This window comes from Oncorhynchus tshawytscha, linkage group LG12 (genome assembly GCF_018296145.1).
Source record: "Oncorhynchus tshawytscha isolate Ot180627B linkage group LG12, Otsh_v2.0, whole genome shotgun sequence".
In the NCBI taxonomy this organism is placed as follows: domain Eukaryota; kingdom Metazoa; phylum Chordata; class Actinopteri; order Salmoniformes; family Salmonidae; genus Oncorhynchus; species Oncorhynchus tshawytscha.
Window position 1 is genome coordinate 63,021,812 of NC_056440.1, and position 26,508 is coordinate 63,048,319.

A 26,508-nucleotide genomic window follows, 5' to 3' on the forward strand; every position below is an offset into this window, starting at 1 on the left:
CACTGTGTGCCCATATCCATATTCTTATATGGACATCATGGCATTGGATGCCCATAATGATGTTCAAATGTAAAGCCAACCCAATCGAGCTGATCTTACAACATGTCTCCGGACAGGAGATGTGTGCTCCGTTTCAGGCTTACTAACATCGAGAGAGACTGATGACCGCCAAGCCTGCTCGGAGACACAAAGTAATTAGTTGTGCGATATCACATGATGAATGCACCACACAAATGAGACAGCCGTGTCTCTTGCTTGGCTATGAACAGCTGTCTATATATTTTGTATTCACTGTATATTTTTGTGAATCTGAAAAGGTCGGTTTTGCATTCCTGCACGGATGCTGCATGATAAATGTACACGACAACACAGACAGACCTGCAGTAAATGCCATAATGCAATAAACATACCTTCACCTGACATTTCAGAGTAGGAAACCATAAATAACTTTTCAATATTCAAATCTCAGGGCACTGTTTGTCTGGATGTGTGGCCTATTACGTGAACGCTCCGGAGGAGTGTAATCCCAAACTGACCATGGAATTCTTATTTACACATAATAGGGACAATAAAATGAAGTGCCATATCAAAATGGATATAGGTCCAAATCCTAACACGAGATACACACATGAAACTGGAAGTTGAAGTCATTTCCAGCATTGAAGTTTGCTCTAATGTTTGTCTCGTGCTTGAACACATTTTTTTCTCCATTATTGTGTTATTATCCCACAAAAAAAAACGTGTTTTTTTTTAACACAGTGACAGAAACCACATCGGTAACTACAGCCTGTAAACAACAGTCACATGTCAGTCCAAACACATTATAGAGAGATGTGTAAATGTACGTCTTTATTAGGTATGTCATTTTTGACAGGTGTTCAAGAACAGAAGAACTCAAGCAAATCAACATATACTCATATATTTAATAATACCTGCTATAATCCACAAGTCTAATAGTGTCATTCCATTGATTGAATAGAATCTCCTAATTATACTTTCCACCTGTCTTGGTAAACAATATCAAGAGCAACCAGAATACAAAGAAGTGTTGGTCAATGACAGCACTGATAGACTACTATGTACAATCTTAAAATGGTCATGCTAACGTGTAATATGGTATATAAACAGAATACAAGACTAGACCTGTTCTTGCATTTGTTCATGTTTCTAAATCCTTTCTCTTAAGTGTTTTACTGTAGGCGTGTGTTGCAATGGAGTGTGTGGGAGGCCACAGTGGGCCATCATCACAGGGATGTCTGATAGAAACCGTACACTCAACTGGAAAAAATAGCTCACTCTTTGAGAGGTAGGTAGAGGCGGCATTTCGGCACTCTGTCTGTCTGTAATGCCAAGCTAAACCTACTAGTGTAATGCATCACAATGATAGGTTTTTACAACAGTAGTTTCTTCTTTACAGTCACCCTCTGCCGCAACACACTCAATTTGAACAAATCCAAAGTATGTTCTGGATTCGTATAAAAAACCATATATGAGTTCCTGGAATTTCACAAATACAGCAACAATTCAAACACAGTACTAAAGACCCTTTCATTAAAGAAGAGAAGAATCAAAATACAATCAATTAAAACAAGTACAGTTCTCTATAGCTAAAACCATGCATCAGTGGGTTAATTGTCATGTACATTCTTCTTACAAAGCTACAGATAACCTATTTGGCATCTGACCAGTGTTGGTAGTTGAAAAAGAAAACTCCAATGTAAGTTTAATTCTGGAAAGCACCTCCTTGAAAATAAATGGCAGTTCTGCCAACTAAGCTTTATGTTTTCTTGTGAGACAAACACAAAAATGAAGGATGAGGACGAAAACTGACTTTGACGGTATTTAGAGGCGGTAACGCTCTGGGTTCTGACAGCCTCTTTATGTTGAGTGTCTACTTGATGGAGACTAACGTGTGCAAACTAACAAGACCTGGCTTCTCCCCTCTCTCTCGTCTCTCGATAATATTACACTATGTAGATGTGCTCAGAGAATCACATTGTTTTAAACCTGGCACAAAGAGGCAGAGAGAAGAAGAACAACACTATAATGGTCCTAGTGAGTCACTGGCTGGGGCTGCCATGTCTTCCTCCCAGACAGCGTGGTTGAATGCACCATTTTTTTTTTTTTGCTGGATTGCAGTTGAGCCCAGACTCGTCTGGGACCACTAATTTCAGCACCAGCTCCATTTCACACCTTATTTCAAACCAAACCGAGCCACTCCGCTCACAGCTGTGAGCAACGTACTCACAATGTCCAAGATGTTTACTGTTTCATGGACAAAAGACTCATTAAGGCTGTCAGAGTATAAATACGAGCAGTGGGGTTGGTCTGGGAGAGAAGGTTATGGATAATATAGAAGGAAAACAACAATGGAGACGGTGGGAGACTGGAGTGATGAGTTTGGTGTGGGTTTTCAGTTTGTGTGCTTGTGTAAATATCCCCATGTTCTCTTCAGTGCCACTGGAACCCTTGTTCACTCTGGGTCCAGGAAACCAAAAACAGCACAAACAAAACAACAGCAACAACAACAACAATAACAAAACAAATTCCATTCACATTTCAATGGAACAGCACTGTCCTGGAGGACTCACCCTGGCAGGGCAGCCTTCCCACGTCCGATCAGGACCTTCAGGATGGACACAGAACAAACAACACAATGAGGCGGGTGTTGATAACACAGAGAGACAGAGAGGTTAGCCTACCTGTCCACACATTCTTATTAAAGCCCCTTTCTGTAGACCGAGGCAACGTTATTATAGTGAACTTAAACTGAAGCTAAAATGAAAACAAATCATGAAAAACGACTTAGAAACGGAAATAAAATAATTAATAAACCTGTTTGAAAAACTAAAACTATTATCTTTGACACCAAAACGAACTAAAAGAAAATAAAACAATCATGAATTATGTTCAGTTTCATTTTTCCCCTAAACATCGGACAGAAATCGAATTTTAATGGGGTTGTCATGCTTTTGAAGTGTTTTAAAGCTACTGAACCGGGCGGGTAAATGCTGCCAGGAGATGGGTAAGTTTCAAATAGGCCTAATTTGTGCATTACTGTCACTAGCTATCACTAGCTAACAGGGAAAAAAATTGGCTAAGTAGCCAACTTGATTCTTCTTTAGGAACGGACATACCGAAATGTCAGATGGGGTGGTGCATATTTAGCCCAGTGGGCCTGTCTAACTTTTTTGTTGTTGTGCAAAATCATCATTATCTGGCTAATAATGGGGGCCTTAAAGAAATAAAATGGGTTGGTGAGGGGGCCTCAAGTGAACAAAATGCCTGGTGTATCAGGGCCGAATTTTGGTCCCAGTCGGCCCCTGTTCTTCTTATATGTACCACTAAAGTTAAAAAGCATTGAATCGGCGTAAACATGGGTTAGAGCAAGTTTTCTTCCACCATATTGTTTTTGCACCAGTCTCAGCGCTTTTCCATTTAAATCCAAGTCACATTGAGCTGGAGTTTATCATTTAAACCTAACCTAAGCTTTGACTTGATCAATCATCCCAAAAAACACACCATTTGAAACAAAACAATAAAAAAAAACGAAATAGCATGTTTGTTGTTAGTTATTCACAACTAAGACAATCACATAGGGTATATACTGTCATTGTACGTTTCTATATCATTCCAATGTCAAATAAAGGGTCAGTTGGTTTTCTGAATGCTTTAGCCCACTCACCATGTAATTATCTGTGTACTCCCTATATACTCCATAGAACTAGAGGTGATTTACTACCTCACTTGTACATTTTCATTGCTCAGATAAAGTATGCTCTAAAGCTAAGTCTCTTTCATAAAAAGAGATGGATTTTTCAGTAATTCGGAGTGTAATAATGCACTTCCTAATCAACCCATTGAAAGTCCCAATAGCCTTACTGCTCCTTTTGAGAGGCAGTATAAAACAGTCAGTAATCATTCATCTTGGTCACATTGATGAACGTGATTCACAGAATCATTAGGTAATGAACTAAAAAATATTATATCAGGTAGTTTGGCATAATAATGAGAGCTTGTCTTTTGACTAGTGTCATAAAAGAGACGTAGCTGTACTCACTGAGATATCTTGCAGTTGGTTGTTGTGACGAAGCGTCCCGTGTAGTGGATATTGCACCTCACCACGTTGTTGGTGAAGTCAGACTCCAAGATAAGGTACTTGGGGTTGACCTGGAGCTGAGAGGCAGAGGAGGCAGAGGAGGATACCACTACAGCTAGGCAGGTAGGAATAAAACAATAACTTACACAGTTCTTTTATCAGTGGAATTCTGGCAGAGACCGGACAGAGAATCTTGACTTGAGATTCTGTATGCGTAAATAAAACATTTGAAGTGCTGCTTAAATCATCTGTTGATGTCAATGGGGAATTGATGAGGAATTAAGATAGCTATATGTGTGCTGTAGGCTAATGTGCTCTCTGACACCTGGAGTTGCATGGCAAATGGTCCAGGAACAAAGGCCAATGTCCAAGGACTAGTCAGCTCTTTCCCTTCTGAGGGGCCAAGGTTGTATCTCTGTTATCTCTGTTACAGTATCCAGAGCACCTGATATTGATTGTGATAGAATAATACAATAGTATCCACGTATGGTTTCTGTCTGAGACTTGTTCACTGAGGATAACTCTGATGCTATCTATATGTATGTATGATCTCTGTGGTTACTGTTCACTGAGGATAACTCTGATACAATCTATATGTATGTATGATCTCTGTGGTTACTGTTCACTGAGGATAACTCTGATACAATCTATATGTATGTATTATCTCTGTGGTTACTGTTCACTGAGGATAACTCTGATGCTATCTATATGTATGTATTATCTCTGTGGTTACTGTTCACTGAGGATAACTCTGATACAATCTATATATATGTATTATCTCTGTGGTTACTGTTCACTGAGGATAACTCTGATACAATCTATATATATGTATTATCTCTGTGGTTACTGTTCACTGAGGATAACTCTGATACAATCTATATGTATGTATGATCTCTGTGGTTACTGTTCACTGAGGATAACTCTGATACAATCTATATGTATGTATGATCTCTGTAGTTACTGTTCACTGAGAATAACTCTGATGCTATCTATATGTATGTATGATCTCTGTGGTTACTGTTCACTGAGGATAACTCTGATACAATCTATATGTATGTATGATCTCTGTGGTTACTGTTCACTGAGGATAACTCTGATACAATCTATATGTATGTATGATCTCTGTGGTTACTGTTCACTGAGGATAACTCTGATACAATCTATATGTATGTATGATCTCTGTGGTTACTGTTCACTGAGGATAACTCTGATGCTATCTATATGTATGTATGATCTCTGTGGTTACTGTTCACTGAGAATAACTCTGATGCTATCTATATGTATGTATGATCTCTGTGGTTACTGTTCACTGAGGATAACTCTGATACAATCTATATGTATGTATGATCTCTGTGGTTACTGTTCACTGAGGCTAACTCTGATGCTATCTATATGTATGTATGATCTCTGTGGTTACTGTTCACTGAGGATAACTCTGATGCTATCTATATGTATGTATGATCTCTGTGGTTACTGTTCACTGAGAATAACTCTGATACAATCTATATGTATGTATGATCTCTGTGGTTACTGTTCACTGAGGATAACTCTGATGCTATCTATATGTATGTATGATCTCTGTGGTTACTGTTCACTGAGAATAACTCTGATACAATCTATATGTATGTATGATCTCTGTGGTTACTGTTCACTGAGGATAACTCTGATACAATCTATATGTATGTATGATCTCTGTGGTTACTGTTCACTGAGGATAACTCTGATACAATCTATATGTATGTATGATCTCTGTGGTTACTGTTCACTGAGAATAACTCTGATACAATCTATATGTATGTATGATCTCTGTGGTTACTGTTCACTGAGGATAACTCTGATGCTATCTATATGTATGTATGATCTCTGTGGTTACTGTTCACTGAGGATAACTCTGATACAATCTATATGTATGTATGATCTCTGTGGTTACTGTTCACTGAGGATAACTCTGATGCTATCTATATGTATGTATGATCTCTGTAGTTACTGTTCACTGAGGATAACTCTGATGCTATCTATATGTATGTATGATCTCTGTGGTTACTGTTCACTGAGGATAACTCTGATGCTATCTATATGTATGTATGATCTCTGTGGTTACTGTTCACTGAGGATAACTCTGATACAATCTATATGTATGTATGATCTCTGTGGTTACTGTTCACTGAGGATAACTCTGATGCTATCTATATGTATGTATGATCTCTGTGGTTACTTTTCACTGAGGATAACTCTGATACTATCTATATGTATGTATGATCTCTGTGGTTACTGTTCACTGAGAATAACTCTGATGCTATCTATATGTATGTATGATCTCTGTGGTTACTGTTCACCGAGGATAACTCTGATGCTATCTATATGTATGTATGATCTCTGTGGTTACTGTTCACTGAGGATAACTCTGATACAATCTATATGTATGTATGATCTCTGTGGTTACTGTTCACTGAGGATAACTCTGATACAATCTATATGTATGTATGATCTCTGTGGTTACTGTTCACTGAGGATAACTCTGATACAATCTATATGTATGTATGATCTCTGTGGTTACTGTTCACTGAGGATAACTCTGATACAATCTATATGTATGTATGATCTCTGTGGTTACTGTTCACTGAGGATAACTCTGATACAATCTATATGTATGTATGATCTCTGTGGTTACTGTTCACTGAGAATAACTCTGATGCTATCTATATGTATGTATGATCTCTGTGGTTACTGTTCACTGAGAATAACTCTGATGCTATCTATATGTATGTATGATCTCTGTGGTTACTGTTCACTGAGAATAACTCTGATGCTATCTATATGTATGTATGATCTCTGTGGTTACTGTTCACCGAGGATAACTCTGATGCTATCTATATGTATGTATGATCTCTGTGGTTACTGTTCACTGAGGATAACTCTGATGCTATCTATATGTTTGTATGATCTCTGTGGTTACTGTTCACTGAGGATAACTCTGATGCTATCTATATATATATATATGTATGATCTCTGTGGTTACTGTTCACTGAGGATAACTCTGATGCTATCTATATGTATGTATGATCTCTGTGGTTACTGTTCACTGAGGATAACTCTGATACAATCTATATGTTTGTATGATCTCTGTGGTTACTGTTCACTGAGGATAACTCTGATGCTATCTATATGTATGTATGATCTCTGTGGTTACTGTTCACTGAGAATAACTCTGATGCTATCTATATGTATGTATGATCTCTGTGGTTACTGTTCACTGAGGATAACTCTGATACAATCTATATGTTTGTATGATCTCTGTGGTTACTGTTCACTGAGGATAACTCTGATGCTATCTATATGTATGTATGATCTCTGTGGTTACTGTTCACTGAGGATAACTCTGATGCTATCTATATGTATGTATGATCTCTGTGGTTACTGTTCACTGAGAATAACTCTGATACAATCTATATGTATGTATGATCTCTGTGGTTACTTGTATCTGTATAACGGTGAAATCTGAATTACTATATGCAAAAATATCTCAGTAATTCTTATTACTGAGATATTTTTTTTACATTGCTGTCATCCCCCATACAAGCATTTATATACTGTGACACCCTGTGGAGATTGGGCCTGGGAGTGTGCAGGTTACTGTAAACTTGGTATCATTTGATTGCTCAATGGTGGTTGGTTTCGGGTTGAAAGGTTACGGCTTCAGATGTTATAAATGGAATAAAATGCCTGATCTCTCTCTTATCCTGTATCCAGTCTATGCCCAAAACATTGACAAAGACTCCAGTCACCCAAGTCATGGACTGTTCTCTCTGCTACCGCATGGCAATGCTTTGTAAATTAAGCTTTCTGGCTTGTAGGTGAACCCGTTCATTGTACAATGTTAATTAAATACCTGCCTTTGATATAGACAATTCTCAGACCAATTCTTGCTAGTCAACGTCAACACATTGCTTAAAGCTTGCTTGTATATTTGAATTATCTTTATGGAGTCAGAGAAACATTTGAATAGGCTAATTCTTTATTCTTCCTACGAGTCGCATGTGAGGTATTTATAATATCATATATATTGTATATAGACATGTCAAATATTACTGTCCACGACATGCAACCCAATTTAAGATTCATCCCTCATTGAAACACATGAGGTCAACACAGACAGGCAGAGAGTGATGGGACTGAATTGCAGTCAAAACGAGTAGATCGGTATGAGCCACAGTCTAGGAACTTTAATGTTTTATAGCTTAAGACAACTTTCCACATGTAAAACTTTCAGATACATTTTCCCAGTAACCTGGTTGGACGCACCTTTTGCTATGGAATGTTGCCTTTGGAATGGCGCCTTCCTGGAAGATTACCAAGTACACATCAGAACTTTCCTCTGCTCTTAGTCTCACCTTTAGTATGTAGTTCCCAGGTTGGATGTCTGTTATATCGATCCACTGGCAATCAATATCAGCGTTGTACGTATCGTAGCAGCCCGGACTCAGACCCTGGAGGAACATAGAGGAGAGTTATTCATGTGGAACATCAACAGACTATGCTTATGGCTCAGGAGCAGAGAGATGTGCCTCTGCACCATCTCTGACTCATAGAAAGACTGAGTGGGGTGGAAGAACTGTTAAACAAGAGACGTTGTGGTTGCTCGCTGAACTCAGATGATGATACCTTGTTGCGATACCTGCTGTAAGACCATGACACCGACTTGCCGTCGGACAAATGAATGATGCCATGCCAAGTCTATTGGCAAATCTACCTTAGTGAGATATGTGTTGGTGTATCTACCTGAGTGTGAGATGTGCAGGCATAACGCTTCAGGTGACCAAAGTCACAGGTGGTGTCCTCCAGACAGAAGCTGGCCTTGTGTCCCTCAGCCACCTTTCTTCCTGTGGTGACCTCCAGCAGGTCATAGTGGCTGAACTCATCCATGCTGTGGTAGTGTCTGTGGGTAGACAGAAGGGCAAATAGGTGGTCGGTAGTGCAACAAGAGGGGAATGAATGTCCACTTTTACGATATAAAAATGAATTTGTGACAGGTAAAAAGCGTCTGTGTGTCGCGCAGTAGAGAGAGGAGACATGGCACAGGGTGGTCAGCAGGGGAACAAAGAAGAGTCCAATTTTAACATTTATAAATTCAGTTAATGACAGGTACAACAACCAATACTAGAGATGTGCTCAATTTGCATAAAGGATAATTATATGATAATCAGTAAACCAACACAGAGCCAACTGTTTACTGCAGGCCACCATCCAAAGTCTTTAAATTAGGTGTGCTTGTTTATTTGAACAGCCCATTGCCCTCACCTGTCAACACTTCAACTCGGTGCAGCTTGACTGAACATATGACAACGTACCAAAGGAGACTAGAATGTAATTAATACCTACAACCATGCACTGATGAAGAAAGACATTAACAATCTATTGATGTCTGAGGTCTCGTTAATTACTTTCTATCAATCTGGAAAGTTTTAATCACTACCGCAAGATAAGTGAAGGATTGAGCATATATTCGTGTTGTGTGTGTGTGTGTGAATGCGTCTTTGTCAGCCCGTGCGTTTGTGGATGTGTGTGTTTACACAGCTTTAACAGTGTTGGAATGCTGGATCTTGCCACTGCTAGCCTAGTTACCCATGAGAACAAATCATGTCCTCAGAATGTGAAATGAGCTACACCGCTCCGTGTCTCAGTGCACTGCTGGTGCTGGTCCATCTGAAATCATTTACTCTAATAGCCGTGCACCATCTTGTAGCTGGGATGTGGACCAATGCCAAGTGTCAGACAGTGACCTGAGAGGGCTGGCTGTTTACTGTTGCCCTCTGCAGACCAGCATGTTGTGAATATCCTTTCCATACGAACTGTTAACACTGTGGTACTCAGATAAATCAGACAGATACCGCTACACTGTAAGGTTGAGAATACAAGTGACATACATGGGGGATTCCTTTAAATATGCATTAGAAATAGTGTTGCACTGTGAATAAGAAGACATCCTCTGTCCTATTTAGTCTCCTGCTGTTTGGAATAAATGGCAGCATGGCAAATGTAAAACATATTGCATCTCGATTCCCAGATACAGTAATGGCCTCGTATTTCAGCCAAGTTAGATTTCCTATGAAGATGTCATCTGAACTGTGAACACAGTGTCGAATGGCTGAAAAGCTGCAGTGCTTTGTCAACCTATTCATCTCACATGCACTTAAATGTATCCTAATCTTAATTTTTGAAATTAATCACCCTTTCTTGCTATTTTTACTGAAAGTCACATTCCAGATTCCAGACACTAAGAATTATGTCAGTGTTTGTTTTGGTGAATGTAGTGCAGGTGTGGTAAGAGCTGGAGCTGGTTCAGTCAGTAGGACTCAGACTGTATAAATAATAACCCAGTCTCCTTACCTCATGCTCCCTGTTCTAACATAGCTACAACTTTTTACTGGCGTAGTCATTAAAATATTGAATGGAGGCTTGGAGGGAAAGGCAGACGGGTACTTTCCACCAATGGAGGAGGTGACAAATGGAAGAAGTCATTCGTTCCATAGCAGTTGGAGATGGTAAACAGCTCCTCTCAGGTGAGTAACAGTGTGTTTCCGCAGGCTAAAAGCTACACCATGCGATTCTCTAAGGGGGAATCTGCACCGACTACAGAGGGAATCTGTAAACACAGAGGAATTGAAAGGGCTGTACACTGGGTATCCTGAGAGGGTAGCTCTCTGCAAAACACCCTCTGTATGTGGTGTGTGTGTGTGTGTGTTTGTGTGTGTGTGTGTGTGTGTGTGTGTGTGTGTGTGTGTGTGTGTGTGTGTGTGTGTGTGTGTGTGTGTGTGTGTGTGTGTGTGTCTATGGGCAGGGGTTTGGAGGCGGGTGTTCAGTGCAATGGGGGTTTGAAATATGGGCATTATTTTTGTTCCCGCGAAATATGTTTATTTAGATGGAAGCCTTGAGATTGTTATCTCTCTGTGAGAGTGGGACAGACAGGGAGACACTGGGTCTAGAGCTGTCTGGACTGGAGGGCCCTTTCCCTTGCCTTGTAATCCTGGATCTCCCCTTGTGACTATGTCAACTAGAGAGAATTAACTTTTGGAAGGACACAGAGAGAAGGCTGGAATAAGCCTGGCTTGTAATCCTAACATACAAAACATTCCAATCCCACTTTGCACTTTATAACCACAAGTAATTTTCCAGTTGTGTTAAAATGCAATACAAAGACGTCCAGGAGGCCAGGCATGAGAAGGGGGGGAAATATTTAGTGGATGGTGTTTGCATTCCATACAGTCCAACCAGATTACAGGAAGCCCAGAAATGTATCACATAACGCCTGGGCAAACAGTAGCCATGGCCTTTGACCTTAGAGGTAATGCTTGTGTTCACCATAAAGAGAAGAAAAGAGGAGCATAATCGGAATATCTGCATGTAATAGTGCATTTGGAAAGTATTCAGACCCCTTTAGTTTCTCCACATTTTGTCACGTTACAGCCTTATTCTAAAATGGATTTTAAATAAATCAACACACAATAACCCATAATGCCAAAGTGAAAACAGGTTTTTAGAAATGTTTGCAAATGTATGAAAAAATAAAATTGAAATTTACAATAGTATTCCGACCCTTTGCTATGAGACTCGAAATTGAGCTCAGGTGCATCCTGTTTCCATTGATCATTCTTGAGATGCTTCTACAACTTGATTGGAGTCCACCTGTGGTAAATTCAATTGATTGGACATGATTTGGAAAGGCACAGACCTGTCTGTGTAAGGTTCCACAGTTGACATTGCATGTCAGAGCAAATACCAAGTCATGAGGTCGGATTGTGTTGAGGCACAGATCTGGGGAAGGGTAGAGTTCCTCTGTGGAGTTGGGATAACCTTCCAGAAGGACAACCATGTCTGCAGCACTCCACTAATCAGGCCTTTATGGTAGTGTGGCCAGACAGAAGCCACTCCTCAGTAAAAGGCACATGACAGCCAGCTTGGAGTTTTCCAAAAGGCACCTAAAGACTCAGACCATGAGAAACAAGATTATCTGGTATGATGATACCAATATTCAACTCTTTGGCCTGAATGCCAAGTGTCACGGCTGGGAGGAAACCTGGCACCATCCCTATGGTGAATCATGGTGGTGGCAGCATCATGCTGTGTGTGTGTTTTTCAGGGGCAGGGACTGTGAGACTAGTCAGGATCGAGGTAAAGATGAACGGAGCAAAGTACAGCGAGATCCTTGATGAAAACCTGCTCCAGAGCGCTCAGGACCTCAGACTGGGGCGAAGGTTCACCTTCCAACAGGACAATGACCCTAGGCACACAGCCAAGACAAAACAGGAGTGGCTTTGGGAAAAGTCTCTGAATGCCCAGCCAGAGACCGGACTTGAACCTGATCGAACATGTCTGCAGAGACCTGAAAATAGCTGTGCAACAACACTCCCCATCCAACCTGACAGAGCTTGAGAGGACCTGCAGAGAAGAATGGGAGAAACTCCCCAAAAACAGGTGTGCCATGCTTGTAGTGTCACAGCCAAGAAGACTCGAGGCTGTAATCGCTGCCAAAGGTGCTTCAACAAAGTACTGAGTAAAGGATCTAAATACTTATGTAAATGTGATAATTCTTATTTTTTATTTATTTTTTATAAATTAGTAAACATTTCTATAAAAAACTTTTTTTGCTTTGTCATTATGGGTTATTGTGTGTAGATTATGTGTAGATTGATGAAGAAAAAAACATATTTTAGGATGATGCTGTAACTTTCAAGGGGTCTGAATACTTTCTGAAGGCACTGTACATAATCTGGATATTAACTGCGTACATCCATTGCACTGTTTGATCATAATTGATCACTCTATTGTGTAAATGGACAGAAATGTTATATTGAGGTTTACATTTTTTAAATTATTTAAATTAAACCGAGTTCATGCTATCTGTTTGTCTCCATAAAACACTGATTCTAAGGTTTTATCCTAAACTTTCTGTACTGTATAACATTTGCTCAATACACAAATTAAAATATAGATGGATTAAGGGGTCATATACTGACTACTCATTGTATTCAAATATTCCATTGGGGGGAAAAATGTAAGACAGTGAAGTTGATTTGGCAAAGAGTTGTTCTTTTCTCAAACAAGCACACTTGTTACTGTGTTCTGTGCTTTTCCACTAACACAAATTAATGTCATCATATAATACCAGGCACCAGGCCTATGATGCCAGGGAACAGATTGACAGGAACATTTATGGATTCTATTCCATTTCCATTGGCCAGTCAAATCGAGCTGTTGCATTGGCTAACTCCCGCCCTGGAAACCAATGTATAAACGAACAGTGATGTCACCAGGCAACATTGCCAATCTGCTAATGGGCAGTCAACATTCCATAGAGCTGAGGACAGTAAGTACAGCCTGAAACTTGTTTCACAAACCCAAGGAACACAGACATACTGTGACCAATAAAACCATTGTGGAACGCAAGGTCATAGAGGAAGGGCAGGGCAGAGGGTGTCCAAACATATCAGTGATGTCATGACATACAGTATGAAGTGAAGTCATGATTGCACCAAAAAGAGCAAATGTGAACGCACTGACCTCAGCTAACCAAACTAACACAAAACGAAAGAGCTAAACAGCCAACTTTAAATGTCACATTTAACAACAAATCCGATTAACCCTGTAGAGCAAGGATCTTACCGTTTTTACCATAGCAAGGTTGTGTACATTGGCGCCGGAGAGGATGGCTGCTGTTTTATGGGCTCTTAACCAACCGTGCTATTTTGTTTGTTTTTTCGCATTGTTTGTAACTTATTTTGTACTTAATGTTGCTGCTACCGTCTCTTATGACCGAAAAGAGCTTCTGGACATCAGAACAGCGATTACTCCCCTGGAATTGGACAAATCATTTTTCTTTAATGTGCCAGCCGAGAGGGATTTACTCCAGACACCCGAACAGGCGCTCATCCCCGTCATTTGCAGGAGAAAGTGACTGAGGTTTCGGCGAAGGAGATCAGGGTGCCTTGTGAGGATCCAGTGACGAGTGGCTAATCTGCCTTTGCCATCTGTCCTATTGGCCAATGTACAATCGCTGGAAAATAAAATGGACAAACTAAAAGCACGTATATCCTACCAACTGGACATTAAAAACTGTAATATCTTCTGTTTCACCGAGTTGTGGCTTAACGACGACATGAATAACATACAGCTGGCGGGTTATACACTGTACCGGCTGGATAGAACACCAGCCTCTGGTAAGACAAGGGGTGTATAGTTGTAAACAACAGCTGGTGCACGATATCTAAGGAAGTATCAAGGTTTTGCTTGCCTAAAGTAGAGTATCTCATGATAAGCTGTAGACCACACTATCTACCTAGAGAGTTTTCATCTACAGTATATTCTTCGTAGCTGTCTATTTACCACCACAAACCGATGCTGGCACCAAGACTGCACTCAATGAGCTGTATAAGGCCATAACAAAACAGGAAAACGCTCATCCAGAAGCGGCGCTCCTAGTGGCCGGGGACTTCAATGCAGGGAAACTTAAATCCGTTTTACCTAATTTCAACCAGCATGTTAAATGTGCAACCAGAGGGAAAAAAAACTCTAGACCGCCTTTACTCCATACACAGAGACGGGTACAAAGCTCTCCCTCGCCCTCCATTTGGCAAATCTGACCATAATTCTATTCTCCTGATTCCTGCTTACAAGCACTAAAGCAGGAAGCAGGACTGTTTTGCTAGCACAGACTGGAATATGTTCTATGATTCTACCAATGGCAATGAAGAGTACACCAAATCAGTCACTGGCTTCATCAATAAGTGCATCGATGAAATCGTCCCCACATGGACTGTACGTACGAACACCAACCAGAAAACATGGATTACAGGCAACATCCACACTGAGCTAAAGAGTAGAGCTGCCACTTTCAAGGAGCGGGATACCTGAACATCTAATCAAATGGCTACCCAGATTATTTGCATTGCCCCCTCTTTTATGCTGCTGCTACTCTCTGTTATTATCTATGCATAGTCATTTTAATAACTCTACCTATATGTATATATTACCTCAATTACCTCGACTAACCGGTGCCCCCGCACATTGACTCTGTACCGATACCCCCTGTATATAGCCTCCCTACTGTTATTTTTCTACTGCTCTTTAATTATTACTATTATGTTTTATTTTTTTTGTATTTATCTTAAAACTGCATTGTTGGTTAAGTGCTTGTAAGTAAGCATTTCACTGTAAGGTTTACACTTGTTGTATTCGGTGCATGTGACAAATACAATTTGATTTGAGTATCATAAACCAATAGCATATACTGTATGGGTTTGGGGAAACACTGGTTACTTACTGATGGCAGCTGTGCCACTCCCAGGTGTGTCGAGGTCGGTTGGGCATGAAGTCAGCCGTCCCCTGGTTCTTAACCCTCTGTGGGAAGCGAAGCAGGACTCTGACGTCATAGTCTGTAGTCTCAGCGCTGTAGGCAGTGCTGTGGGAAGACAAACACAAAGTATGGAATAGCCATGAGCGACGGAAAGTACAGAAGGCTACAGAGAACACATCTCCCAAGGGTTGTCCCAGTGAGTTTCTGATACCTAAGGCTCACAATGTGTTCCTGCAACAAGACAGAATTGAGCGCGTCTGGAAAAGCTAGAGGGAAAAAATATGTTAAATAAATAATGACAGATTACTGTGATTAATCTCCATAGCCTACTGCACACGTTTTCACTTTTGTAGCAAGGAAAGCTTTGAAGTGGACAGGTATACACTGTGTAGAGACGTCCAGTATGAACACATTTTAGAATTGTTTTAACATTAACCTGCATTCCAAAGTATCAGTAAAAATCTTTGCAATTCATCTTATGGCTGTTGTTGACATTGGAGTGTATAGCACATTATACAAGGCCATCTGTCCATGACTGCTGATAACACAGACAGAATATGAGAGTGCTTCGAGGAATGGCTGTGCTTGAGAAAGGAAGGAGGGCAAACAGGAGAGCCAGTGGGACAACAAAGTTCATCCCCTTCATTTAAATGCACTGCAGTCTGGGCAATTGTACCGTACCCATCTAACCCTGGGGCCAAAGTCAGAGGACCATTATGTGTGCTGCGACTGCAGACCAAACCACTCAGAGAACCGTTTACTGACAGGCCACGTTACATAGGCAAGCCTTAGGCTGCGTTTACACAGGCAGCACAAATCTGATCTTTTGCCCAATTATTGGCAAAAGACATGATCTGATTGGTCAAAAGACCAATTAGTGGCAACATATCAAAATTTTATAAATGCAGCCTTAGTGACAGGCCTAGGTGAACAGATTTCAGGTTATTGATGTTGCACTGTGAACTGGGTTCCAAACTTTATATACTGCAGCTTAGATAAGGAGTACATTTACTAAGCAGGTAGATAAAACAGTCCGGAGCTGAGACATAACATGCTAATATTCACCCATAGGCACATGGAATCTTTCAATCTGTTCTAACTGGAGGAGACTGATTGTCCATCAGAATGTGACAACTGGCTTACAAAAATTGGTGATAAGAGTGACTACTAACAGAGTGACTACTAACAGAGTGACTACTAACAGAGTGACTACTAACAAAGTTATTGTATGTTCTCCTCATCCAAAGCAAACACAGACACTTATTAAAACACTTAAAAGGTTTCAAATGGTCTCTTACCTTGCCAAGCATTTCTCCTCGGCAGCACAGCGGAGAGAGTACATGTGAGCCCTCTGGATATACGTGGAGGCCTGCACATAGTTGGGATCAGGAACCAGGTCTGGCAAACCTAGAACAAGACACTTGGCTCAACACATAGTATCCTTCAACAGCAATTGATTCAATCATGTTAGTATCAATACCTTGATGCCAATGTCAACTTTTACAGGTCTGCTTCCTCCCTTGACAGAATATAGAGTATCGCTGTGGTGCACCGACCAGTGAGGTCATTCCTCAAATAAAACAGCACAGCTTTACACCTCCTCATCCATCAGCTATATTTCATTCCCCTGCGTTGTGTTATTGTAAGGACTTTGATACAGATGCAGTAGAAGTTCACGCCTTTAATGATGTGCAGCTTATAAAGCCTTCCTAAACACTACATACATGTGTTACAAATCATTTATAACCATATTTCATGCTTTATAAACGCTTCATAAATGTGGCATAACTGCGTGACATAACCACCAATGTCAAATGTGACATAACCCGCTATGTCAAATATGACATAAACTTGTGCGTTATAAAGGGTGGTATAAGCACCGCTTAATAAAGGCCTTATAAATCATATTAAATTGAGGCTTCACAAAGCATTTATAAACCTGTCATACATTCTTGGTAGAGCATTTCAACGCCAGGATATTGGGTTTGATTCCCAGGACCACCCATACGCAAACATTTATTCACCAATGACTGTAAGTCGCTTTGGATAAAAGCGTCTGCTAAATGTTATATATTATTTCACTAAAACATTTCTAGGATGGCCCAACCTCTTTCCCTCTTGGGTGCATAGTCAATATTGGACCTGAACTCAACTTTCCCCAAAATGCTGTGCTGCAGAAGAATGTGTGCAGTCATGCACAAGCAGAACACTTTGGTAGGGCCTTTAAAAAACATTTGTTTTTGTTTTTGTTTTTCCAGGTTTCGGATTGTTAATTGTTCATGTTTAGACAATTATTTTTCATATATCGTTAATGGTTATTGACACTTTTCTACTATTACGTTGGGTACTTTTATTTAAAACATTTCTGAAATTCCGTGACATGGAAGTACTTTTTTAGTGTTGCTGACGAGACACTGATCATATTATCAGTTCAAATGCCGCTGGGCAGCGAAAGGATATTTTCTCCAAATGATTCTGAGGGACCACACACATTCTATTCTGTGTTGAACGGTTAACAAAGAAACACGTCCTTCTATCTGCTTCATTTAGAGTTATTTATGCAACTTTAGTTGTGATACAAACGTTGGGCTATATGTTTAAATGTTTGTTGTATTTGACCCCCTTTTTCTCCTCTCACCGCTGCAATGCCCCAACAGGCTCGGGAGGTGAAGGTTGAGTCATGCGTCCTCCAAAACATGACCCGCCAAACCGCGCTTCCTAACACCCGCCACTTTCCTAACACTCGCAACTTTGGCCACTTTAGTTGTGATTCAAACCTTGTGATACAAAACATATAAGGCTATGGGCTAGGCTACATGACGTGTGCAAATTAAGATTTTAGAAGGTAAATCATCTTTAATATTGCAGATAGATTGTGGCTTCCATTAATGTAATTGTCTGCATCATTTCCAATCCCCCATTTATTTTGTTTGTGTGTATATATATATATATATATATATATATATAGTACCAGTCAAAAGTTTGGACACACCTACTCATTCAAGGGTTTCTATTTCTTTGTACTATTTTCTACATTGTCGAATAATAGTAATAGTAATAGTTAAGACATCAAAACTATGAAATAACACATATGGGATTAGGTTGTAACCAAAAAAGTGTTAAACACAGGGAATGAGATTAGGTGTAATGTGACTAACATGACATCACTTTATAGTGTGTGCCATCCTTCAGCACAACATGTCACCCTGTATAAAGCATGATTACATCATATTCCACATAGTGGGTTATGTCAATGTTGACAATGGTGATCATTTTATGTAGCGCTTATGAAGGCTTTATGAAGCCTTTAGAAGGTGAAAGTCATTTAAAGATGGACCGAAGATTTAGTGTAGAGTTATGACCACAGGTTACATATGGTGGCACATTCAGATAGGTGGGCCCTGTGGTCAGCAGTCAGGAATCACTAATTACAGTACATTCCAGATGATCATCTCAGCAGGATCTTAGTGTACACAAAAAAGCTAATCATGCCAAGAGAAATAAAATGGAGTCTACATGAATGCGTCATTCATTCTGTAAAAAATTATTCCCTAGAAGCTGAATGTGAAAGTGAAAACATGGTTGGTACACGTAGGGAAAAAATGATGCTAAAACGCTGGGGCCTCTTTATATGATGTGATGTTTCATGACACTAATCCTAATTTGCACCTGTCATTCCATGTTAACCTTTGGCATGAAAAATACATTCAGACTATTCATATCTGGAGGGGATAATGAGAAGCATTAGAGAATCAACTTCCTCAACTAGACTTGCAATTCTGTTCTGCTACAGTAGCCAACGTTCATATTTCATATTTGCTGTAGGCTCCTAGTAATCAAAAATTGAAAGCTATTTCACATTAATGCAAGAAAATGAGCGAGATGGAGGGAGAGAGAAAGAGAGACAGAGCAGCATGCTAAGGTAAAACAACAATGATCTCACACCCTGCTGTTCCTAAACTGGGCCAGTGATCGACTCTGTCAGAGAAAACAGAAGAATAAATAAAAAAGCAGGCCTGAGTTGTCAGAGCCAATGTGTGTCCCATTTCCAGTAAAGGGCATGCCAGAAAGGGTCACTGGGATACCTTATCACCACCCCCTTCCTTCCCCCTTTACCTCAACCTCAAAGGCCAGACATCCACTTAAATGTGAACCAGTTGGAGCAACATAAAGTCAATCCCAAGTTTTGACCTCTGGTACCATTCAAAAACTACCATCTGCTTCATTTTGGTCCCAGCCAAATTGACAAAACAGTAAAACAACTAAAGCCATACGGGGACATGATATTTAGCGTTGCGCTTTTGTATCCTCGCTCTGTCATCGCGGTTGTTTACAGCAGGCCTTGGATACAGTTTGTTTATAGGAATTCTACAGAGAAAGCGTCCTATCTCCTCTGCCTGTTTACCGTCCAGGTGAGCCTTCCCCAGTTTAGACACAGGTTCAAGTGAGGGTTCTGTCTTTCCCAGCACTGTGTACACATCCTATTTGTCATCTCTCTCTCTGAAGCAGACTTACAGGCCACGGGAAGCTTCCTGGGGCAGACCATGTAAACACTGTAAGGCCTGTGTGAAATGCAGAGGTTTTCCATCCAGCAGCGGACTCGGCTCCCTCATCTTTCGGCAAAGCCTTTGTTCTTTAGCCCCCTAATCTCCGGTAACTGGAAATTGGGTATTTTTCAGAGGGATATAGTGTGTCTGAACCAAAGGCTGATCAGCCCTCGAAAGCATTTGACAAGGCTGTACATACTGTATCATAGTGGGGCACTAGAGAAAAGATGTTGGATTTAGCCAGTTCTTTAATAATGTCTTTCCCTGAAAGTGTACAATACACAACATATAAACACATCCCTTTTACGAAGTCAATGGCATGTCATTTATTTTTTGAGAACAGCTCTTTCATTAGAGTGGGTGCATGTGAGAATACGTGAGAGCTTAAGAGTGGTGAGAGAATAGAGTGCAATATAATAGTGCTGTCACGGTTGCAGTCACAGCTCTCCGTGAACAAGACAAGTCCGAGCCTATTGCAACACACCAACACAGGCTCTTTCCACATCCCTCATTTATCTTGTTCCCATTAAGGCCATTTGGCAATAAACAAGACAAGTTACTACTTATCTCTATTGACAAGTCAATACATTAACACTTCCCACTGGGCAAAAACTGGTTGAATCAACGTTGTTTCATGTTAGTTGACAACTCAACCAAATATAAATCAAAACTAGACATTGAACTGATGTCTGTGCCCAGTGGACTTTGGATAGTCCATGTGTAGATGCTCTACAGACTATCACTAACATTTCAACTGACTATCTATTAACCCTAATCCGAAACGTAACCCTTATCCTAAACCTAAACCTAACCATTACCCTAACCCTAGCCCTAACCCTTATTCTAAACCTAGCCCTAACTGTAACCTAAGCAAGCAGATAGTTTGTTGACAGTATGACCATGTGTAGAGCATCTAAAATGTGACCCTCAATAATTCTGTATCTAATCGGTCTTTGATTTGAGTCCTATTCATTTGAGTGGGAACAAAGCGAACCGGTCTCCACATTTGAAGGTATGTCAGTTAAATTGGAATCCCTTGCAGACTTCACTTCGATTGACTGTCGGCCCACTGGAGGAACTTCTATCACATGGATTAAATGGTGTGTGAGAAAGCTGAGGCATCTGCACACATGTTGGCTGTGTCTTGGACAGAGAAGAATGAGTGAGACTGAGTTATGGAACTGAAGCACATGGCACATTAAAGAGCCTCATGCACAGCCTGGCCAGGCAGAGGAATAGAGATATGTGTAAGTCAGTCTTCCATGCTCCCAACCAGAGGAGAGTACCCCATCTGATGTCCCAGCTCCTCAGGCCATGGAGGCTCCTAGCAGCTAGAACAGAGAAAACTCCCACACACGTGTGTGCAATTGCGTCACTTTACGCCACACGGCTTCAGTTACTCTAAATAAATGTTTTCCACATTGATAACTTTGGGCTCCAATAATAAAGTCGGTGTCCACCCCTTACCCTCACCATACTCCCTAACCCAGCCCTGTGATTGGCTCTCAGAACAGAGTCTATCAATTACCCTTGGTTTTCAAGAAATTGTGTGTCTTGAATTACAAAACGACTACTGGGCATGTTGGCTGGGCCACTGCATGTTTAAGAGCAGCTCATTGATGCTCCCTCCCTCTTCACCCCAGCTCATACTAAATATTTGTTTGATTTCCTGAGGCAATGGACCATGTGAAACAGGGACTTTCCACTTCTCCGTTCCCCCTCCTCCTCTCTCTCTCTGGTAGTGGTACAGGAGCACCCCCCTCCTCCTCTCTCTCTCTCTGGTAGTGGTACAGGCAGCACCCCCTCCTCCTCTCTCTCTCTCTGGTAGTGGTACAGGCAGCACCCCCCTCCTCTCTCTCTCTCTCTCTGGTAGTGGTACAGGCAGCACCCCCTCCTCCCCTCTCTCTCTCTCTGGTAGTGGTACAGGCAGCACCCCCTCCTCCTCTCTCTCTCTCTCTCTGGTAGTGGTACAGGCAGCACCCCCTCCTCCTCTCTCTCTCTCTCTGGTAGTGGTACAGGAGCATCCCCCTCCTCCTCTCTCTCTCTCTCTGGTAGTGGTACAGGCAGCACCCCCTCCTCCTCTCTCTCTCTCTCTGGTAGTGGTACAGGCAGCACCCCCTCCTCCTCTCTCTCTCTCTCTGGTAGTGGTACAGGCAGCATCCCCCTCCTCCCCTCTCTCTCTCTCTCTCTGGTAGTGGTACAGGCAGCACCCCCTCCTCCTCTCTCTCTCTCTCTGGTAGTGGTACAGGCAGCACCCCCTCCTCCCCTCTCTCTCTCTGGTAGTAGTACAGGCAGCAGCCCCTCCTCCTCTCTCTCTCTCTCGTAGTGGTACAGGCAGCACCCCCTCCTCCCCTCTCTCTCTCTGGTAGTAGTACAGGCAGCAGCCCCCTCCTCCTCTCTCTCTCTCTGGTAGTGGTACAGGCAGCACCCCCCTCCTCCCCTCTCTCTCTCTGGTAGTGGTACAGGCAGCACCCCCTCCCCCTCTCTCTCTGGTAGTGGTACAAGCAGCACCCCCTCCTCCTCTCTCTCTCTCTCTGGTAGTGGTACAGGCAGCAACCCCCTCCTCCCCCCTCTCTCTCTGGTAGTGGTACAGGCAGCACCCCCTCCTCCCCCCTCTCTCTCTGGTAGTGGTACAGGCAGCACCCCCTCCTCCCCTCTCTCTCTCTCTGGTAGTGGTACAGGCAGCACCCCCCTCTCTCCCATCCAGCTCACCCAGGCCCCAGTCACCCTCCTCCAGCCAGCCCCAACACCGAGGTAATCTCTATTCCCAGGTTCTACACCCAGACCTCCCCAAGAGCCAAGCCATTTTCAGCAGACTATTACTCCCCAAGCTATGACACAGTGAGTCCTGTGTGTGCGCTCACCACATTGGCAGGCCTTTCTCAACACCTGGTTTCAATAACCCCTCTGAGTGAGGGGGAAAGATGAACTGTCCTTCAGTAGAGTTTGCTTTTGTTTGGCAAATTATAATTGAAAGACTTGAGCCAGTAAATAGCAATGCAATTCTGGTTATTTAAAAAGACATTTCCCTGTACTGTGTTTTGGGCCTGAGAGATGTGAAATGAAAGACCTCTAGAAAACAGTGTACTTCTCCAGCTGCAGAGGCACATAGCTGGGGAGACAGGTGGTAAGGGTTCTGCTCCCCCTGGGCTCACACTGTCCACCGCTGTCAGGAAATAGCAGAGGAGCAGAGTAGAGCAGCCACATTCCCTTCTTGTTTTCTTTCCTTCAACTGAGGAAAAGCTTGGATGTGACCCCACAAGTGCATAATCCACTTCACATGTGCGCTGCCATTAGGATCTGGTGGTTTCTTCGTGGTTTGCATGACTGTCTTGTACTGCTCACATCAAACAGACTACAAAGTTGACTAAATAGAAGATGACAAATCTCTCTTGTTTCTTTTGGACGACATACAGATAATCGTTCATACTCTCAAAACAAAATACTGTACATTCTGATGATTTAAAACATTTGGTTGGACAGTGGACAAAGAGCTGGCTTTGTTATAAGACATAAGACGCTGAACTAAATGACTTTGTGCATGTTAATTGCGCGTACCTCTCTGTTCCGGCCGGTAGACACTCCCGACGTTGACACTGGGGTTCTCCACAGCCGTGTTGGGGTTTCTTCCTGGCACCACAGGCGGAAGGAAAGGAGGCTGTGGCTGCACCTGGGGCCTACCGAACGGGGGGAACTGCTCGTACTGGGGACTTCGTACTGGAGGCTGAGCGCCAGCCACTGTCCTGTCTGGGGCAGCGGGCACTGTGTCGGCAGCGGCAGCAGCAGCAGGATCTTCTCCTCCATTGTAGAGGCTGTGTGTGTATCTGCGGTCCAGGCCATCTGAAAAGGGTGGCTGGGCAGCCCGTGCTGGCACAGCAGGCATGGCAGGTACGGCAGGGTTGGGCCCGTAGCCATAGGACTGGTAGTAACGGTAGCCATCCTCACCATAGTCCTGTGGGGAGCGTGGAACCACAGGGGCCAGACCAGCACCCGTTCCATACCCGACTCCAGTGTATCCTCCACCGACACCAACATATCCTCCACCACCAGCACCGTATCCTCCACCACCAGCATCATAGCCTCCACCTGTGGCCCTCTGGAAGGGTGGCTCCGCGTAGCCCCGACCTGCTCCCTCCACCACACTAGGATCATAGGGCAGGGGGTAGGGCTGCTGAGGGAAGGGGTATTGCGGGTAGGGTTGGACAGGGACGTTGTAGGAAGATGAGAAGGATGATGAGGACGACGAAGAGGACCCAGTGGATGGCCTGAAGCGGGGATTGGTGGAGCCTGTCCCCACGGAGCCCTGGCGCCAGTTGTCGGGCACCTGTCCGAAGCCAAATGGATGTCTGGCCTGTCCTCTCACGGTCTCCGAGCCTCCCCTGGAGGGGGCCTGCCTGCGTACATTCCCACCTTGTGGTCTGCGGGGGGTTCGGGGGCGAGAGTCAGCCACCACCACTCTGTGACTTCTCTCCTGGTCCTGTGCTCCGGCAGGGACGTACTCAGCTCCACTGTTGAGGAGACTGAACCTCCGGCCGTTGTTCTCCCACTGGATCATTTGTCTCCAGGGGGTGGCAGCGCCATCCTGCCCCACAGCCTGGTCCTGGGCCTGGGCCCATCCGGAGCCCAGTAGTACACACACCAAGCTCATCACAACAAGAGGCAGCAGCATCATGACACTAAACACACCTCAACTCACCACCACACAGAGAAAACAGCCGCTCAAACACGACCAACCACCTGTAGCCTATGTCAACACAGCATGAATCCTTTTCTGGGGGTATGGAGCAGCGCGTGGTGGGGGTGTGGAGAGGGTAGCAGGAGGATATGCCAGTGGTTATGTCCATTCGCTGCTCCTTACAGCTGGCTAGAGAGGCTGAGGATCAGTCTGTGTCCAGGAGCAGTCATCTCCGGGAGGGGGGGAGTGGGCTCCAGAGGCCCCGCTGGTGGTGCTAGTGTCTGTTAGTGCTGTGAGAGAATGCCCTGTCTTCCTGGCTGTCTAGCTGCGCTGTGACTGTCAGTTGACTGAGCATTGCTCTCACTCAGCCTTCTGGAGAGGAGTGCCTGCCTGTGTGCCTCGACCGAAGCCTTCTATTTGCTTCTCTGATTGCTTACAATGGGCTGTGAAAAAAAGCACTCTCAACTGCTTTTTAAAAAAAAAGGAGAGGTCCCACATGGCCCTAGTGCTAGAGTGGTTTCCTGGGCTGACTGCAGGAGCCAGGACTCGCTCTGTAAGGCTTCCAGAGTCAACATCACCATCTGCAAAGGCACTCAGATTTATATCGCGGCTCACTTTCCGTTGTCCAAATTCTTTTATCATCCTGAACAAGCAGAGATGCGTTGAACATGGCCTGGATTCACCCACACAGGTGTCTAGCAAACCCTTTAACTTCATAACTACCTACAGATGGGAAATAAATGTAACAAAAATAACTTTAGAAAGGAATTGGTAACAGAGTCACTCAGATCAGTTCAGTTACAATGAGCAACAGGTTCCTTTAAACTGGAGAATTGATGAAGAGGAGAGAGAGTGAGGGACAGCTTTCAGAGAAACACAGAGGGATCAGATCGTCTTTGATTGAGTCAGATCGGCCATTGAAAACAGTCACTATTATTGCCTTCTGTACACTTATGTCCTGATACGAGGGGATTTTCCATCTGGTTACAGAGAAAGTCTTGTTGTTTTTTTAATCTCAACAATCCTCCCACTATGTGGTTGTACTGTGGAAATGTGAAATGTGAAGTGTCCCCCACCCCAAGGCATATTATGCAATGAAGTTGAGGTCAATTAAGCAACAGCCTTTCTTACTCTCCCCACCCAGCATCTCCCCTGTGGCCAGTACAATGCACAATACACCCATACAGAGCTCCCAGATCAAACTGTGTGCACGGGCCCCTTTTAAATGATAGATGAAGTTGCTCTTATATCTGTGTAGTAACGCTGTAATCACACTAGTACACAACTGTTCTCAAAGACAAGTAAACACATTACAAACATGGGGATTAACAGCAGATCTGGTTCCTCTTTTCCTTGACAGAAAGAGAGGGAGAGAGAGACAATATCATATTTTTCCTTGTTATCAAAATCAGCGGTTTCCAAGGTGTTTGAATTGGCATGGGCCTTTGTCGGGAGCTGGCAGAATGTGCTACAGACCAACGAAAGGACAACATTCCACCGCCACAGACAGGATCAGAGGTTTAAATTAAATCAGCTGAGCTCTGCCAACTCCGACTCAGACCGATGTCCTGCAAAGAGCTAGCCTGGTTCCAGATCAGTTTGTGCTGTCTTTCCAACTCCTATAGTCAACGCGAATGAGGAAACTTAGGAGGAGCTCCTCCAGGGAGTGGGCCAAAAGGCTCCTGTAGAGGGCATCAATATGTATGTGATACTGTGACGCTGTATATAGCAGAGCAGAGAACTAAATCCTTCCCAGGTGCCATTTGGCTACGACTCTACACAACCTTCGTGGTTCAATGCTGTATGGAGCAACCAGCACAGACTCAAAAGAGATGAG

The 26,508-nt window shown here is 42.8% G+C and overlaps 1 protein-coding gene across 1 annotated transcript; it reads right to left on the minus strand.

Moving 5' to 3' along the window:
- Positions 1-824: 824 nt before the first annotated feature.
- LOC112263640 (lysyl oxidase homolog 1) lies at positions 825-25,099 on the minus strand. The gene is made up of 7 exons (XM_024440106.2): positions 23,555-25,099; positions 16,748-16,856; positions 15,417-15,554; positions 8,879-9,035; positions 8,491-8,586; positions 4,061-4,176; positions 825-2,626 (listed from the first exon to the last, which is right to left on the minus strand). The coding sequence occupies exons 1-7, from the start codon at positions 24,666-24,668 to the stop codon at positions 2,620-2,622; spliced, it is 1,737 nt and encodes a 578-aa protein (XP_024295874.1). The 5' UTR covers positions 24,669-25,099; the 3' UTR covers positions 825-2,619.
- Between the last annotated feature and the right edge of the window lie 1,409 nt (positions 25,100-26,508).

What these genes read in the sequence shown, in the direction of transcription:
- LOC112263640 (XM_024440106.2), bottom strand. Translation starts at nt 24,668, where the DNA reads ATGATGCTGCTGCCTCTTGTTGTGATGAGCTTGGTGTGTGTACTACTG. An exon ending in CTACCGGCCGGAACAGAGAG is followed by an intron (nt 16,857 to 23,554) that starts GTACGCGCAATT and finishes GTCTTGTTCTAG; the next exon opens with GTTTGCCAGACCTGGTTCCT. An exon ending in GAGTGGCACAGCTGCCATCA is followed by an intron (nt 9,036 to 15,416) that starts GTAAGTAACCAG and finishes GTCTACCCACAG; the next exon opens with ACACTACCACAGCATGGATG.